Genomic DNA, 15,768 nt, shown 5'->3' with positions numbered 1-15,768 from the left:
TGCTCTAACCACTAGACCACCACTGCCTGCGCAGAGCTGGGGATAGAACCCAGGAGTCCTGGCTCCCAGCCCCCCTGCTCTAACCACTAGACCCCCACTGCCTGCACAGAGCTGGGGATAGAACCCAGGAGTCCTGGCTCCCAGCCCCCCTGCTCTAACCACTAGACCACCACTGCCTGCGCAGAGCTGGGGATAGAACCCAGGAGTCCTGGCTCCCAGCCCCCCTGCTCTAACCACTAGACCCCCACTGCCTGCACAGAGCTGGGGATAGAACCCAGGAGTCCTGGCTCCCAGCCCCCCCCCCCCACCCCATCCGCGCGTTTTAACCACTTCCCAAGATAAAAAGCTGTTTATTTCTATTCCTGGTTCCCCAGCACCGGCTCCTTATTTTGGGCAAACCTCAATGGGGAAGTGAAAGCCCCAGTTGCCCAGGGGAGGGGGAATCCTATTAACCCTTTACAAGTGGGGTCCACTCCACAGACCCCATTAACCTGCCCTCTTTGCTGTCCAGGAGTGGGGTCCCTGGCTGGCCCGGGGGGCGGGGGGGGGGGGGGGGCTAGTGTCCCATAGCCCTTCCCATCTGCCGTCCATTCGGGGGGGGGGAAGGGTTAGCAGTGGTGGGGACTGTGAAATTTACGGGGTTCTGTTCAAATGTTGGGGGGTCTTTTATGACGGGGCACAAACTCCTGCAGTTTGCTTCCCCACGTTACCTGGTGGGGGAATTTGGGGAGGAATGATTTTTGGCGGGCAGCAAAGTCTGAGTCTGTGTGTGTGTGTGTGGGGGGGGGATTCTGGGCATTGTTCTGGGGGGTTAGCACGTTGAGGGGGGTGGAAAGCTCTGGGGTTTCCCTGCGTTCGGGGATGCCCCCCCGGGGGGAGGGGAAATCTAGGGGGCTGTACTTCGCCAGACACACGCCAGCCCCGTCCGGCCCCTCCCTTCTGGGGCGGCTGCCAGGGGTAGGGCTGGAGAGGGGGGGACGATTCAGACGGGCAGAGAGAGAGGGTTAGAGACAGCCGGCGCGAAAGAGGAGAGACCCCCCCAGCCCGTCTGCAGCGCCAGGTATCCCCCACCCCCTCCCGCGCGGGGGATCTGCCCCCTGCCCCCCTAAACTCCCTTCTGCGGGATCTGCCCCCTGCCCCCCTTAACTCCCTGCTGGGGGACCAGCCCCCTGCCCCCCTTAACTCCCTGCGGGGGGACCTGCCCCCTTTCACTCTGTCCTGGGGGGACCTGCCTCCCTAAACTCCCTGCTGGGGGACCAGCCCCCTGCCCCCCTAAACTCCCTTCTGCGGGATCTGCCCCCTGCCCCCCTTAACTCCCTGCTGGGGGACCAGCCCCCTGCCCCCCTTAACTCCCTGCGGGGGGACCTGCCCCCTTTCACTCTGTCCTGGGGGGACCTGCCTCCCTAAACTCCCTGCTGGGGGACCAGCCCCCTGCCCCCCTTAACTCTCTGCTGGGGGACCTGCCCCCTTTCACTCTGTCCTGGGGAGGACCAGTCCCCTGCCCCCCTTAACTCCCTGCTTGGGGACCTGCCCCCTTTCACTCAGTCCTGGGGGGACCTGCCCCCCTTAACTCCCTGCTGAGGGACCAGCCCCGCCTAACTCCCTGCTGGGGGACCTCCCCCTTTCACTCTGTCCTGGGGGGACCTGCCTCCCTAAACTCCCTGCTGGGGGACCAGCCCCCTGCCCCCCTTAACTCTCTGCTGGGGGACCTGCCCCCTTTCACTCTGTCCTGGGGAGGACCAGTCCCCTGCCCCCCTTAACTCCCGGCTTGGGGACCTCCCCCTTTCACTCTGTCCTGGGGGGATCTGCCCCCTGCCCCGTTAACACCTTGCTGGAGGGGAGATGTCTCTGTCTGTCTGTCTTACTGGATCGGTCTCGATGTGGACATTTCCTTTGCGGAGTGTAGAAGTTCTGCGCTGGCTGCTGTGTGGGGAGGGGGGGCGGGGGGAGGATCCCAGGGCACTGGCTGCCCCCCTTTCCATGCTCTTGGTTTAGAGGGGAAGAAACAACCCCTGAACCCCTTGCCCCGTGCACTATGCGGCCCCTGGTATCCCCTCCCACCCACAGCATCCCTGCCCCTCCACAAACAGCTAGAGCCCCTCCCCCAACACACACAGCGACCTCACCCCACCCAACCCCCCCAGCACCCGCAGTGCCCCCCCAGGTATACCCAACCCCCCCAGCACACACAGTGTCTCCCCACCCCACCCAACGACCCCAGAACATGCAGCGCCCCCCCCGATATACCTCCCACAGCACTCACAATGCCACCCCACCCAAACCCCCCAGCACCCGCAGTGCCCCTCCCAGGTACATCCAACCCCTCCTGAGCACACACAGTGCCTCCCCACCACACCCAACCCCCCCAGCACACACAGCGCCTCCCCAGATATACCCTCCCAGAACACGCAGTGCCTCCCCACCCCACCCAACCACCCCAGAACACGCAGTGCCCCCCACAGATATACCCAACTCGCCCAGCACACACAGTGCCTCCCCACCCCACCCAACCACCCCAGAACACGCAGTGCCCCCCCAGGTACACCCAACCCCGCCTGAGCGCACACAGCCCCAGAGGAGGGCTCTGTCTCCGGATCCATCCAGCCCTTGGACTCTGCTCCAGTTGGTGTCTGTGGACCCCCATCCCACTAGAAGCTGGGCTGAGACCAACAGACACCCACAATGGGGTAGAAGCCGGTGCCCCCTGGAGGGGAAAGGCCGCGTGTCCCATTCCCTGCTCCCCATAACCAGGCAGTCCCTTCCCTGGGGCCAGGGGGGAGTCGACGCCCCCTAGAGGGGAGAGGCCCCATGCCCCATTCCCTGCCCCCCTGAGCCAGCCAGTCCCTGCCCTGGGGCCTGGTGGGACCCGGCGCCCCCTAGAGGGGACAGGCCCTGTGCCCGTTCAGTGAGGCAGCCAGTCACACCCAGGCCAGCACCACTGCAATCAATGGTCAAGTTGTTTGTGTCTCTTCAATGGTGTCTTGATTTAGAACAGAAAATACTAACTTGTGGCTGAATGGCCCCGGGCTGGGAGCCAGGCCGGTCACCAGTGCCGCCGGGCAGGGCTGGGGCTGCCTTTGAGGGGGTTACTGTGACTCAGAGTGCCCCACAGTGCCCCTGTGTGGGTGCCGTGCTGCAGGGAGTGGGGCTGGGGGCTCAGCAGGGGGGGCTGGGCTGTAGGGAGTGGGGATGGGGGTCAGAAGGGGGCGCTGGGCTGCAGGGAGTGAGGCTGGGGGCTCAGGAGTGGGTGCTGGGGAGCAGGGCAGGAGGCTGGGGGCTCAGGAGTGGGTGCTGGGGAGCAGAGCAGGAGGCTGGGGGCTCAGGAGGGGGCGCTGGGCTGCAGGGAGTGGGGCTGGCGGCTTAGAAGGGGGCACTGGGGAGCGGGGCGGGGGGACTCAGCAGGGCGCGCTGGGCTGCGGAGAGTGGGGCTGGGGGTCAGAAGGGGGGGCTGGGCTGTAGGGAGTGGGGCTGGGGGTCAGGAGGGGGCGCTGGGCTGCAGGGAGTGAGGCTGGGGGCTCAGGAGTGGGTGCTGGGGAGCAGGGCAGGAGGCTGGGGGCTCAGGAGGGGCCGCTGGGCTGCAGGGAGTGGGGCTGGCGGCTTAGAAGGGGGCGCTGGGGAGCGGGGCGGGGGACTCAGCAGGGCGCGCTGGGCTGCGGGGAGTGGGGCTGGCGGCTTAGAAGGGGGCACTGGGGAGCGGGGTGGGGGGAATCAGCAGGGCGCGCTGGGCTGCGGGGAGTCAGGCTGGCGGCTTAGAAGGGGGCACTGGGGAGCGGGGCGGGGGGCTCAGCAGGGCGTGCTGGGCTGCATGGAGTGGGGCTGGCGGCTCAGAAGGGGGCGCTGGGGAGCGGGGCGGGGGGCTCAGCAGGGCGCGCTGGGCTGCAGGGAGTGGGGCTGGCGGCTCTGAAGGGGGCACTGGGGAGCGGGGCGGGGGGCTCAGCGGCGTGCTGGGCTGCAGGGAGTGGGGCTGGCGGCTCAGAAGGGGGCGCTGGGGAGCGGGGCGGGGGGCTCAGCAGGGCGCGCTGGGCTGCAGGGAGTGGGGCTGGCGGCTTAGAAGGGGGCACTGGGGAGCGGGACGGGAGGCTCAGCAGGGCGTGCTGGGCTGCAGGGAGTGGGGCTGGCGGCTTAGAAGGGGGCGCTCTCCCCAGTCAGCACAGACTCTATGGGGCGTTGTGCTCACAGATGCAGCATGTTTGAAATGAGCTGTAATACTGAGTCTATGCTCTGTAAATATCCCCTATTTCCCCCACAAATTGGGGGGTGAACCCTGCCACAGTCACAACCGATTCATTTTGGCCTGCCTCAATTCACCGGCGGGGGGTCCCCGTATACCCAGTACCCGCGCCCCACCCCAGAGGGGCCGCATCTCAGTGCCCAGTGAGGGGTCCCTGTATACCCAACCCCCACGCCCCACCCGCAGAGTAGCTGCATTTGAGTGCCAGGTGAGGGGTCCCCATATAACCAGCCCCGCATCCCACCCCAGAGAGGCTGCGTCTCAGCGCCGGGGAAGGGGTCCCCGTATAAAGAGCCACCGGCACAGAAACATGAGGTGGGGGGAGCTTGCCTGAATCCAACCCCAAAGGCCGATGGAGTCAGGGAGAGGGCGGGATTCCCACACGCCCCAGCTGAGAGGCCAGCAACAGATTGGGAATTCCAGAGTAGGAGGAAATATTCAGTACTAAATTGATGGGCCCTGGTATCCCACCCCCTCCCTGCCCCCCAGATTAGACCCCCGGGCCCATGAACCCTGGTATTCCGCCCCCTCCGTGTCCCTCAGATCAGACCCCCAGGCCCATCTACCCCGGTATCCTGCCCCCTCCCTGCCCCCAGAACAGATCCCCAGGCCCATCTACCCTGGTATCCTGCCCCCAGAACAGACCCCCGGGCCCATCTACCCCGGTATCCCACCCCCTCCCTGCCTGCCGAATCAGACCCTCAGGCACATCTACCCTGGTATCCTGCCCCTTCTCTGCCCCCTGAATCAGACCCCCAGGCCCATCTACCCCAGTTTCCCGCCCCCTTCCTGCCCACCAGATCAGACCTCCGGGCCCATCTACCCCGGTATCCCACCCTGCCATCTGATAAATGGGGAGGTTGGGAGCCAGGACTTCTGGGTTCTCTCCCTGGCTCTGGGAGAGGAGTGGGGTCCAGTGGTGCAGATGGGGGCGGGATGCTGGCTAGGCATGTCCTACGGTGGCTGTGGGGAAATCCAGCCCCACACCCAGTGCTCACATGATCCTGGAGCATCTGGAACCCATTAGGGGAGGCTGGGACAGAGGGATGTTTGTGTGTGTACATGGGGGGGGGGAGGGGAGTCAGAGATTCGGGGCGGGACGGTGCCGGGGTGGGAGGGGGGCTGGGAACTTCCCGCCTCAGAGTTAGTCTTCCCCCTTGGATTGGAACCGGGAAGTGCGTGGGGACGAGCGGGAGACTGGGAAGTGGGGTGCAGAAGGACTGGGGGGTAGCCAGGAATCTGGGGGGACAGGGGTGTGGGCTGGCTCCTGGCTGGTTGGGGGAGGGAAGGCCTGGTGGGTGTCCTGACGAAGGGGGTGTGAGGATCTGGTCCAGGCCTCAGGAGGTGTTTGGGCATGGCCAGGTTCCCCATTGACACCCCCTATCTCTGACCCCCCCAGCACTCACCATGAGCTTCCTCCTCTTTGCCATCTCGGCCCTGCACGTCTTCATCCTCGTGCTGCTCTTCGTCGCCACTCTGGACAAGGTGAGATGCCCCCACTCCCAATGCCAGACAGAGGACCCAGGAGTCCTGGCTCCCAGCTCCCCTGCTCTAACCACCAGCCCCCACTCCCTCCCCAGAGCCAAGGAGAGAACCCAGGAGTCCTGGCTTCCAGCCCCCTCTGCTCTAACCACCAGCCCCCATTCCCTCTCAAAACCAGTCAGAGAAACCAGGAGTCCTGGCTCCCAGCTCCCCTCTTTTAACCACCAGCTCCCACTCCCCTCCCAGAGCCAGGGAGAGAACCCAGGAGTCCTGGCTCCCAGCTCCCCTGCTCTAACCACCAGCCCCCACTCCCCTCCCAGAGCCAGGGAGAGAACCCAGGAGTTCTGGTTTCCAGAGCTCCTGCGCTCTGGACCCCAGGCTGGGGGAGGGGAGGGCATCTCAGGGTCCTGTGCTAATCCCCCTTCTCCCCCCAGTCGTGGTGGGTGCTGCCGGATGATGAGACTGTCAATCTGTGGTATGACTGTCTGTACGACAACAACACCCAGAGCTGGGTGTGCGCCTCTGTTGCCGACAGCCGTGAGTGGGGGTCCCGGAGCAGGGAATGGCGGGAAGGGGGTGGTAAGCATGAGGAGGATGGTAGGGGAGTGCCACGGGGTGATGATGGGATGGGGCAGTCCCAGATATTCTGGGCCAGCCATGCCACACCCCAGAAGGGCCGCATCTCTGTGCCAGGCAAAGGGTCCCCAGATAACCAACCCCTGTGCCTCACCCCAGAGGGGCCGCATCTCTCTGCTGGGCAAGGGGTCCCCATATACCCAGCCCCCGTGCCCCACCCCAGAGGGGCCGCGTCCCAGTGCCGGGCGATGTCCCCATATACCCAGCCCCCACGCCCCACCCTAGAAGGGCCACATCCCAGTGCCGGTGGAGGGGTCCCGTATACCCAGCCCCCATGCCCCACCCCAGGGGGGCCGTGCCCCCGTATACCCAGCCCCCACGCCCCACCCCAGAGGGGCCGTGTCCCCGTATACCCAGCCCCCGTGCCCCACCCCAGAGGGGCTGCATTCCAGCGCCGGGGGAGGGGGTCTGTGGTCTCACCAGTGGCTGTTTTTCGGTCCCCAGAGTGGCTCCATGCCGTCCAAGCCCTCATGGTCCTGGCTATGCTCTTCTCCAGCTTTGCCTTCGTCCTCTTCATGTACCAGCTCTACACCATGGAGCGCGGAGGGCTCTTCTATGCCACCGGCGTCTGCCAGCTCTTGGCCTGTGAGTGCCCAGCCCCGCGCCATGTGACCAGCCCCCGCGCCCTGCCCCAGAAGGGCCGCATCACAGCACCACTTTTCTCCCTGGCTCTGGGAGGGGAGTGGGGGCTAGTGATTGGGTTGGGGGGGCGGGGCTGGGTGCCAGGACTCCTGGGTTCTATCCCCGGCTCTGGGAAGGGAGTGGGGGCTAGTGGTTGGGTTGGGTGGGCTGGGAGCCAGGACTCCTGGGTTCTATCCCTGGCTCTGGCAGGAGTGGGGGCTAGCAGTTAGTGGGGGTGGGCTGGGAACCCAGACGCCTGGCTGCTCTGGCCTGAAGCTGCCCCTCACCCCTCCTCTCTCTGTTGTCCCCCGTCCCCCGGTGCAGGTATCTCGGTGTTCACAGCCGCCTTGATCTACACCATCCACGTGGGCAAATTTCACCTGGACCGGCAGCCGGGTGGCTCCTTCGGCTACTGCTTCGTGCTGGCCTGGCTGGCCTTCCCCCTGGCGCTGCTCAGCGGCGTCATGTACATCCACCTCCGCAAGAGGGAGTGACCCCCACCCCTGTCACAGGGGGGCTGCTCCTGACCATGGCCCATGCCAGTGGAGGGGGAGTCACCCCCAGGGGCTGATCCCTTCCCCCTGCCCCACGGCGGCCTGGCCGTCACACGCTGCTGGGGGCCAGGAGCCTGTCCTGGTCACACCCAGCTCTCTTCGCCTTGCCCATGCCAGAGCCCCCAGGGTCAGGGCCCCCTTTGCATGGGCACCTGCTCTCCTCCTGCCCATGGCCAGGGCTCCCTCCTGCCTCCATGATAAGGCCCCATGGCCACCCCTGCTCCCCTCTCCGCAGCCCGTTGTGGGTGGGACAACCCTGGTCATGGAAGGGATCCCCCCCGGCTGGGGTGACACTGTCCAATCATCTCATTGAACATGCTGGGGATGGGGTTCCCCTGGCCATGCCTTATAAATATGGGTGCCACGCATACAAATCTGGGGGGGATCACACCCCTTGCCCATGCCTGGCAGAGATGCCCTGGTCTCAGACCACCACCAGACACATGCCCTGGTGTCAGATCCCCCATGGGCACACACCCTGGTCTCAGATCGAGTCAGCGCCGGCTTCCTGCGGCTGCAACCCCTGGCTCACTGCTTCATTCTGCTCCCACTTGGGCCTCTGGATGGGTGGAGCTGGGCACCAGGGCATTGGTGCCCAACTGAGGGCCCCCCCGCTCCCATCAGGGCATCTGCTCTCACCATCCTGGTCCAGAACGTGGCTTACAAATGTGGGCTCCACCCCTTCGTGACAGGTGTGGCACCCTCCCCTCCACAGAAAGGAGGTAGGCACCAGGGGGGTGGTCCTAGGGGAGGGACACCCCTTCTTCCCCAAGGTGGGGATTTCCGGGCTCCCATGGAGCCTTCCTTTGGCAGCATCTCAGTACACGGCTTCTGTCCAGCCCCGTGCCAGCCGCAGCCCCGCGCCAGGGCTCCATCATTTATACCTTTGGACAATAAAAAAGTGACCTTATTGATCCGCCTGGTGGCTTTGATAGCACTTATGCATGGAGCAAGGGATTGTGGGTACAGCCAGGCCAAGCGATTTGTGGCAGAGCCACAAACACCCCCGTGTGACTGATTCCCTCCAGGAGCAAGGGATTGTGGGTAGGGCCGGGCCATGTGGTTGCCCCCCTGGCCACACCAACTCTCTAGGTCACCCAATGGAGGTGGAAATCACCCACGCGCCGGGGAGGGGGGGGCAGCGGCTTTGCCCCCAGGCTGGCATGCCCTGCGAAGATCAGGGATCAAACAAGAAACCTCTTTATTGCACTGCAAATACAGTAGAAACTCCCTTCCCCGCCGAGAGGCTTTCAGGCCGGGGAATAAAGCTGGGCTCCTAGGGCTAAGACATTTTACCATCGCTCAGCGGGGGTGGGAGCCTGCGCTCCGGCAGGGGAGTGGGGTCTAATGCTCAGAGCAGGGGGGGCGGGAGCCAGAACTCCTGGGTTCTCTCCCCGGCTCCGGCAGAGGAGTGGGGTCTAGTGGTTAGAGCAGGCTCTAGGGAAAGGTGCTGGCTTAGAGCCTGACTAGTTAGGAGTCAACGTGGCCAGCTGCCCCCCTGGCGTGAACTGGCCCTGGCTCCATGGGAGGCAATGGGAGGTGTGCTGCATGCAGCCCCACCCCTGGCGACTAAAGTGCTTTCAGTTCGGGGAGGAGGCCCAGCGTTCTTCCACTCCTGCCTGAAAGTCTCTTTCTCACACACAAATCGAGGCCAGGCGCTGTGAAAATCGGCAGCAGAGGAAAGCGCGGGAGGAGCCCGAGCGAAGCAGCCCCTGCCACCCCGCCGGCAGGTCTGAAATCACGGCCTGAATTCTGCATGCAGCCCCGCTGGCTCGGGCGGGCCGATCCCGCTCCTCTCGCAGCAGTGCAGACGCTCGCTCCAAGAGAGGCGCCGGGTGCGAATCCATGTGCCACCGGCAGCCAGCGCTGGGGTCCGGGCACACAACAGGGAGGGTTCGGCCGGGTGGGCTTTGGGCGCACTCTTGCCGCCAAAGAGAAGGGGGATCCAGGGTCCAAATCCCTTGCTGGGGAGGGGGCTATAATAGGGCCAGAGCCCTCTGGGCTGAATGGGCTTTGATCCATTGGTGTCAATGGACCGGCGCTCCCCTGCCAATTTCCCAGCATCCTTCTTGAATGGTGGCCAACAGAACCCCTCGGGCACCAGGCGGCCTAGAGGGGGTTAATGACCCAGCAATCCAGCCCTGGCAGTAGCTGGGTAACGGCAGGGCCATGCCAAGCATGGGAGTTGGCGGGACTCCCAGAATGCACCAGGAACATGCTTAGAGTGTGTGCACGGGGGGGGGGGGCTCAGTTCTCCTCCCCCCCAAGGTGTTGCATGCTCGATAGAGGGCCCCCTCCGGTGCTGTCCCTGCCCTTCCCTCCGCAGTGGCTGTAGTGCAGCTGGGAGAAGGGACCGGGGGTGCCCACACTGCAAACAGCCAGAGGGCGTCAGTGGGACCCAGGGGCCATGGCAGGATCGGCCTGGTGTCCCCCCTCTAGGCTGAGCAGGTGCCGGCAGGCGCGGTCGGCGCAGAAGGAGACTTCCAGGCCCGAGTGGAGCTGCAGCCACGACTGGACGTGCTCCTGAAGGCCAGCCACGATCTCAGGGTCTGGGGAGAGAGGAGGCCTGGGTCACCCCTGGGGAGAGTGCCCCCTGCTGGGGAACCCCCCCCCACTGTCAGCCCTGCCCATAAGAGCGCCCCCTGCTGGGGAACCCCCCTCACTGTCAGTCCTGAAACACCCCCCCCTCCAGTGAGAGCGCCCCCTGCTGGGACCCCCCACACACACTGTCACCCTGCCCCGCCCATGAGAGCGCCCCCGGCTGGGGAACCCCCCCCCACACTGTCAGTCCTGACCCCGCCCCCATGAAAGCACCCCCTGCTGGGAACCCCCCCTCACTGTCACCCTGCCCTGCCCATGAGAGCACCCCCTGCTGGGGAACCCCGCCCACACTGTCAGCCCTGCCCCCCCATGAGAGCGCCCCCTGCTGGGGAACCCCGCCCACACTGTCAGCCCTGCCCCCCCCATGAGAGCGCCCCCTGCTGGGGAACCCCGCCCACACTGTCAGCCCTGCCCCCCCCATGAGAGCGCCCCCTGCTGGGAACCCCCACACACAGTCAGCCCTGACCCCCCATGAGAGCGCCCCCTGCTGGGGAGACCCTCCCAGTCTTAGCCCTGCCCCTCCTGGGTGATATAGCCCTCTGCTGGGAGACCCACACACACTCTCAGCCCTGGGGTCCCCCCAACCTGATGGGGAGACACTCCCACTCAGCCCTGCCCCCTGAGTGAGAGCACCCCCTGCCGGGGAGACCCCGTGTCTCAGCCCTGCCTCCCGCTGAGAGCGCCCCCTGCTGGTCCCTACCTGCAAGGCTGTGCGGGGGCCGGGCTGGCAGCCGGCCCAGGAAGCTGTGTGCCAGGATCAGCTCCTTGGCATGCTCCTCCTGCGCCCGCAGCACCAGCGCCCCCAGCAGCTCCGAGTTGTTGGAGGTGCTGCGGTAATACAGCATGTGCGCCAGCTCCAGGGAGTGGATGTTCCGCCGCTGCCCGAACACCTGCGTGGGGAGCACGGGGTCAGGACGCCTGGGTCCTAGCCCCTGCTCGGGGAGGGAAGTGGGGTCTAGTGGTTACAGCGGGAAGCCCGGACTCCTGGGTTCTATCTCTTAGCTCTGGGAGGAGAGTAGCTGCAGTGCCAAGGCCCGGCAACTCGGTGGCTCCTTTCAGACGCCGACGGGAGCTTTCAGGCCGTGTGGTCTCATGGGTAGGGCACTGGAGCCCTGGGTGCTCTTCCCAGCTCTACCCCTGACCTGCTGTGGGACGCCGTCAACTCAATTAGTCAAGCCGTGCCTCAGTTTCCCCTCTTCCTCTCTGCCTTGTCTATTTAAATTGTGAGCTCTTTGGTGCAGGACCTGTTTCTATGAGAGTACAGAGGACCCAGCCCAACGGGGTCTGCACGACGCGATGGGGGCCCCGATCTCGGGCGGGAGGCGGGGTCTGCGCGGCGCCCAGCATGACGGGGGCCCCAATCTCAGGTAGGAGGGGGTCTGTGCGGCCCCGACCTCGCCAGGGCACCTACCTTCCAGGCGCGGAAGGTCATGAAGGCGGCGAAACAGAGCAGCAGGAAACTGGTGCCGATCTTGAGGTCGGACAGCACCACCATGCCGACGTTGACGAAGAGGACCAGCCCGCTCACCACCAGCGTGACGTTCAGCAGCGTCTTGTAGAAGATGGACGTGCGGATCCTCACGGCCGGCAGCAGCTGCTCCAGCGCCTCCAAGGGGATGTCCTTGAAGCACTTCAGCACCAGGTGGGCGTTCCTGGGCCGGGCCGCCACCAGCACCCGCTTGAAATAATGCCTGGGGGTGGGCAGCACCATCAGCGGGGTGGGATCTAGGGCCAGGCACTGTGGGTGCAGCCCCCCAAATCATGGCTCGGGCCACGACCGACAGGGGTAGGGAAGGGAGGTCGCGACCCTGGATGAATCCGTGGGGCCAGCACTGATTGCTGGAGGAGAGCCCTCCACTCCACTCCTGAGGCACTGGGGTCAACCCTGACTCTGAGGGGAGAGCACCCCCTACTTTGGGGTGAATGCTGACTGCCAGGGGAGAGCACCCCCTATTAAGTCCCCTGCCCCATTCCCTCAGCACAGCACCCCCAAGCCATTCTGCTCCTAGAGATCCTGGCTGGAGGGGTTAGAAGAGGGGGCGTACTTGCCTTTCCGCGGGGGTCCGTGCCGTGCCGAACAGCCCCTTCCGAGGCCCCAGCGTGGATTTAATGGGGAGGACTCCAACACGCTGGCCAAGGGCCCAGAACCGGATGTACTCGTACTGATCCAGGTTGACCGAAACCTGGGGAACAAAGGGAAACCTACAGTCGCAACACACAACGGGACGGGTTGCTAAGCCTGGGTCCTCCCAACACGACTGGCCCTCGAATGCGGCCGCTTCTGGGGAGGACCACAAAACCTGGTTATACGGGGACCCCTTGCCGGGCACAGAGACGGGGCCCCTCTGGAGTGGTGCATGGGGGCTGTTTATCCAGCAATCCCTTGCCCAGTGTTGAGACGCAGCCCCTTTCGGGTGGGGCACAGGGGCTGTTTATACAGGGATCCCTGGCCTGTTGTTGAGATGCAGCTGCCTCTGGGGTGGGAAATAGGGTTTCTTTATTGCACAGCTCAGGGAGAGAAGGGAAATCCTGTATACCTGATGGGATTATAGGCAGGCAGGAGGGTCTATCCTGAAGTGGTAACCAAGGGAGGGGCAGTTGCAGGGGGCAAGAGGCCTGCTGGCTCAGTAGCAGGGCACGGGATCAGGGGCAGAAAGGAATTTGCTTTTCCCATGTGTTATACTGGGGCAGTGCCGGATGGGCCGTTCCCCTCCCCAGAGGTGGCCGCACCTGGACGTCATCCTGAGGGTGATGCACGATGAGGGCGTAGGCTAGGGCATCCTCCGACAGGCTGTTGAAGTTGGCTTGATCCAGCACCGGTTCCAGCTCAGCCAGGACCTGCCGCTCCTTAGCCAGTCGCTCGGTGTCGCTCAGAGCCAACTCTGGCAGGGTGTCCCGGTCGGGGTTAATGGGGTCATAGAGAGCCTGTGGAGGGGCAGCAGGAAGGTACAGCTGTGTGGGACACCCGGCCCCAAGGATCCCACAGCACCATGTCTGAAAAGGGATCTGTTCACGCCACGCTGAGATGCGGCCAGCCCTGGGGTGGAGCGCTGCGGCTGTTTATACAGGGACTCTTACCCGGTGCTGAGATGCAGCCAACTCTGGGGTCAGGAGCAGGGTCTGCTTATACAGTGATCCCTGACCCAGTGCTGAGATGCAGCTGCCTCTGGGGTGGGGAGTGGGGTCTGCTTATACAGCAATCCCTCACCCGGCACTCAGATGTGACTGCCTCTGAGGTGGAGCAGAGACTGTTTATAGAGAAAATCTACAAATGGGCCCTCCTACCGAGCCCCTGCCCTGCTCCCTACAGCACAGACCCCCTAGTGCTGCCCTGGGGTCATCGCTGACTGCCAGTGGAGAGCGCCCCCTACCCACCGTGTTTTCTTTCACCGGCTCCCATCTGAGCCCCAGCCCGGCTTAGCTATTCCGAAGGGGACTCCGTACAACAGACACCTTACCTGCAAGCGCACCAGGAGGGAATGGTAGCGATGCAGGAGGGAAGAGTCCACCCGCGCCACGAAGGTCAGGAAGGAGGCGCGCTCGGCGTCGCTGGAAGAGTGGAACTCCTGGAGGGACAGTTAGCGCCAAGTGTGGATTCACCAGGGACCAGCATCCCTGGATCTCAGAGGTATATCCTGTGCTGTGTGCGAGAGCCGTCTCCTGTGCTGCTCCGACCGCCTAATTGAGAGGCAGGCACCTCTGGGGTGGAGCGGTATGGCTGTTTATATAGAGACCCCTCGCCTGACACTGAGCTGCGACCGCCTCTGGGGTGGGGCTGTTTATACAGGGACCCCTCGCCCGGTGTTGAGATGCGACCACCTCTGGGGTGGGGCTCTTTATATAGCGACCCCTCTGGGGTGAGATCGGCTCTGACTCAGAGGGGATTGCCCTGTACCAAGTCACCCACCCTGCTGCCGCCAGGTGTTTCCCAACGGTCTCCCCTCAGCGTGCTGCCCCAGCCTGGCCCTGCTTCGCTTTGTGGCCCCCCGGGGAGCGCCCTGTACCTTGAGAAGGGTGCTGACCAGCTGCCCCTTGGTGAAGGGGATGAACCGCTCCCTGTATTGCTCAGCCCACCCCTGGGGCTCCACAGGCTTCCACATCCTCCGGTACTCTGCCATCCGGGAGGCGAGGGAGGCCGTGCCGCGGCGGGGCGGCCCCGGCACCCCTGTCCCCAGGGCGGCCCAAGCCACACCCAGCATCCTGCAAGAGAGGGAGGCATCAGCCCGACACAACACAGCCACCATAGCCCTGCAGTGGGCAGCTCCAGCTCTGTGGCCAGCTCGGTCCTCAGCCAAACTGCGGGTCTCGGGGCCGGTTTATATAGGGATCCCTTGCCGGGCACTTAGGTGCGGGTACAGGGGCTGTTTGTACGGGGACCGCCTCACCCGGTGCTGAGATGCGGCTTCTCTGGGGTGGGGCACAGCGGCTGTTTATACAGCAGCCCCTTGCTTGGTGGTGAGATGCAGCCTCTCTGGGGTCGGGCATGGGGACTGTTTATTCAGGGATCCCTCGCCCAGGAACCGGGCTGAGACCCAACCACTCAGTTCACACATGGGCCAGCAAGCAGAGGTCAGATGAGAATGACTTTTAGCACTCAGTTTGGGAGAGAGGGGAACCAACACGCTCTGGAAGAGGCAGGCCCCATGTCCCATTCTCTGCCCCCCCCTGAGCCAGTCAGTCTCCTGTCTTGGGGCCAGATGAAAGCCAGCACTCCCTGGAAAGGCCCTGTGTCCCATTCCCTGCCCCACTGAGCTGGCCAGTCCCCCACTCTGGGGCCAGAAAGGAGCTGGTGCCCCCTAGAGGGGAAAGGCCCCATGCCCCTGTTCCCCAACCACCCACCGCCGCCCAGCGGCCATATCCCTGGCCAGTGCGAGCCTGTTTCTCTGTTGCATCCGTTCCCAGGAGTCAGGTCTTGGGAGACTCTTCAGATTCCTCCATGGCACCATTTAAACCCTCTGCCCCAGCAGAGAAGCGGGTAGGGTTGCAGGAGCTGTGAGGGGGGGGGACCCCAGGAGAGTTCAAAGGTCGCCCGCCCCAGGGCAGGAGTAGCAAAGTTGGCTTGGCTGCTGTGCAAGGTTCAAAGGTCACCGAGGGTGTCTTGCCACTGTGCAGGGTTCAAAGGTCGCCAGCCGTGAGTGCAGGGTTCAAAGGTCACTGGCCATGGGTGCAGGGTTCAAAGGTCACCAGCTGTGGGATGGCAGCACCGAGGGCGTCTTGGCCGCTGTGCAGGGTTCAAAGGTCGCATCCATGCACCCGGCTTGACCGCTGCAGGAAGGTCAGAGGTCACCAGGCCTGCAGGGACCAGTCACAGAGGTCAAAGGTCACCAGGCACCACCTGCAGCGGGGGGCCACGTGCCCCCCTCCCGCCCAAGCCACGTGCCCCCTCCGCCCAAGGACCGCGACCCAGCCAGGCCCCTGGGGCTGGGTTAACAACGTGCAGAGCAGGAAGAAATCCCCATGCAACAGCAGCAGCCCCCTAACCTTGGGCAAGGCGGTGTTGACATTGAGAGTCTGCGCATGCGCACCAGAACCTCCTCTCTCGCTCTGTCCCCTTCCCTCTGCCCCGCCCGTGCCTTTCCACGGTGCGCATGCGTGCCTTCCTTCCTGCCTCCCAGGCTGCGCGTGCGCACCGGCAATCTCGCT

At 64.6% G+C, this 15,768-nt stretch overlaps 2 protein-coding genes across 7 annotated transcripts; one reads left to right on the top strand and one right to left on the bottom strand.

Moving 5' to 3' along the window:
* The first annotated feature begins 903 nt into the window (after positions 1-903).
* EMP3 (epithelial membrane protein 3 (MAM blood group)) lies at positions 904-8,434 on the top strand. 3 transcript variants are annotated; one of them, XM_005312169.5, is made up of 5 exons: positions 904-1,060; positions 5,631-5,716; positions 6,148-6,250; positions 6,794-6,934; positions 7,295-8,434. In XM_005312169.5, the coding sequence occupies exons 2-5, from the start codon at positions 5,639-5,641 to the stop codon at positions 7,462-7,464; spliced, it is 492 nt and encodes a 163-aa protein (XP_005312226.2). In that variant the 5' UTR covers positions 904-1,060; positions 5,631-5,638; the 3' UTR covers positions 7,465-8,434. The 3 variants fall into 3 exon arrangements, with proteins under 3 accessions (XP_005312226.2, XP_065427551.1, XP_005312227.2); XM_005312170.4 differs by lacking the exon at positions 904-1,060 and adding an exon at positions 5,338-5,406; XM_065571479.1 differs by lacking the exons at positions 904-1,060; positions 6,148-6,250 and adding an exon at positions 5,279-5,406.
* A 274-nt stretch (positions 8,435-8,708) lies between these two features.
* On the bottom strand, positions 8,709-15,767 carry TMEM143 (transmembrane protein 143). Of its 4 annotated transcripts, none has more exons than XM_024112600.3 (9): positions 15,607-15,740; positions 14,965-15,417; positions 14,130-14,325; positions 13,584-13,691; positions 12,856-13,050; positions 12,175-12,308; positions 11,537-11,816; positions 10,826-11,015; positions 8,709-10,073 (listed from the first exon to the last, which is right to left on the bottom strand). In XM_024112600.3, the coding sequence occupies exons 2-9, from the start codon at positions 15,069-15,071 to the stop codon at positions 9,913-9,915; spliced, it is 1,371 nt and encodes a 456-aa protein (XP_023968368.2). In that variant the 5' UTR covers positions 15,072-15,417; positions 15,607-15,740; the 3' UTR covers positions 8,709-9,912. The 4 variants fall into 4 exon arrangements, with proteins under 4 accessions (XP_023968368.2, XP_065427547.1, XP_065427549.1 ...); XM_065571475.1 differs by having other exon boundaries at positions 14,965-15,390; positions 15,607-15,730; XM_065571477.1 differs by lacking the exon at positions 14,965-15,417 and having other exon boundaries at positions 15,607-15,767.
* Between the last annotated feature and the right edge of the window lies 1 nt (position 15,768).

This window comes from Chrysemys picta, chromosome 17 (genome assembly GCF_011386835.1).
Source record: "Chrysemys picta bellii isolate R12L10 chromosome 17, ASM1138683v2, whole genome shotgun sequence".
Lineage (NCBI taxonomy): Eukaryota > Metazoa > Chordata > Testudines > Emydidae > Chrysemys > Chrysemys picta.
This window is presented reverse-complemented; position numbering and strand designations above follow the sequence as displayed.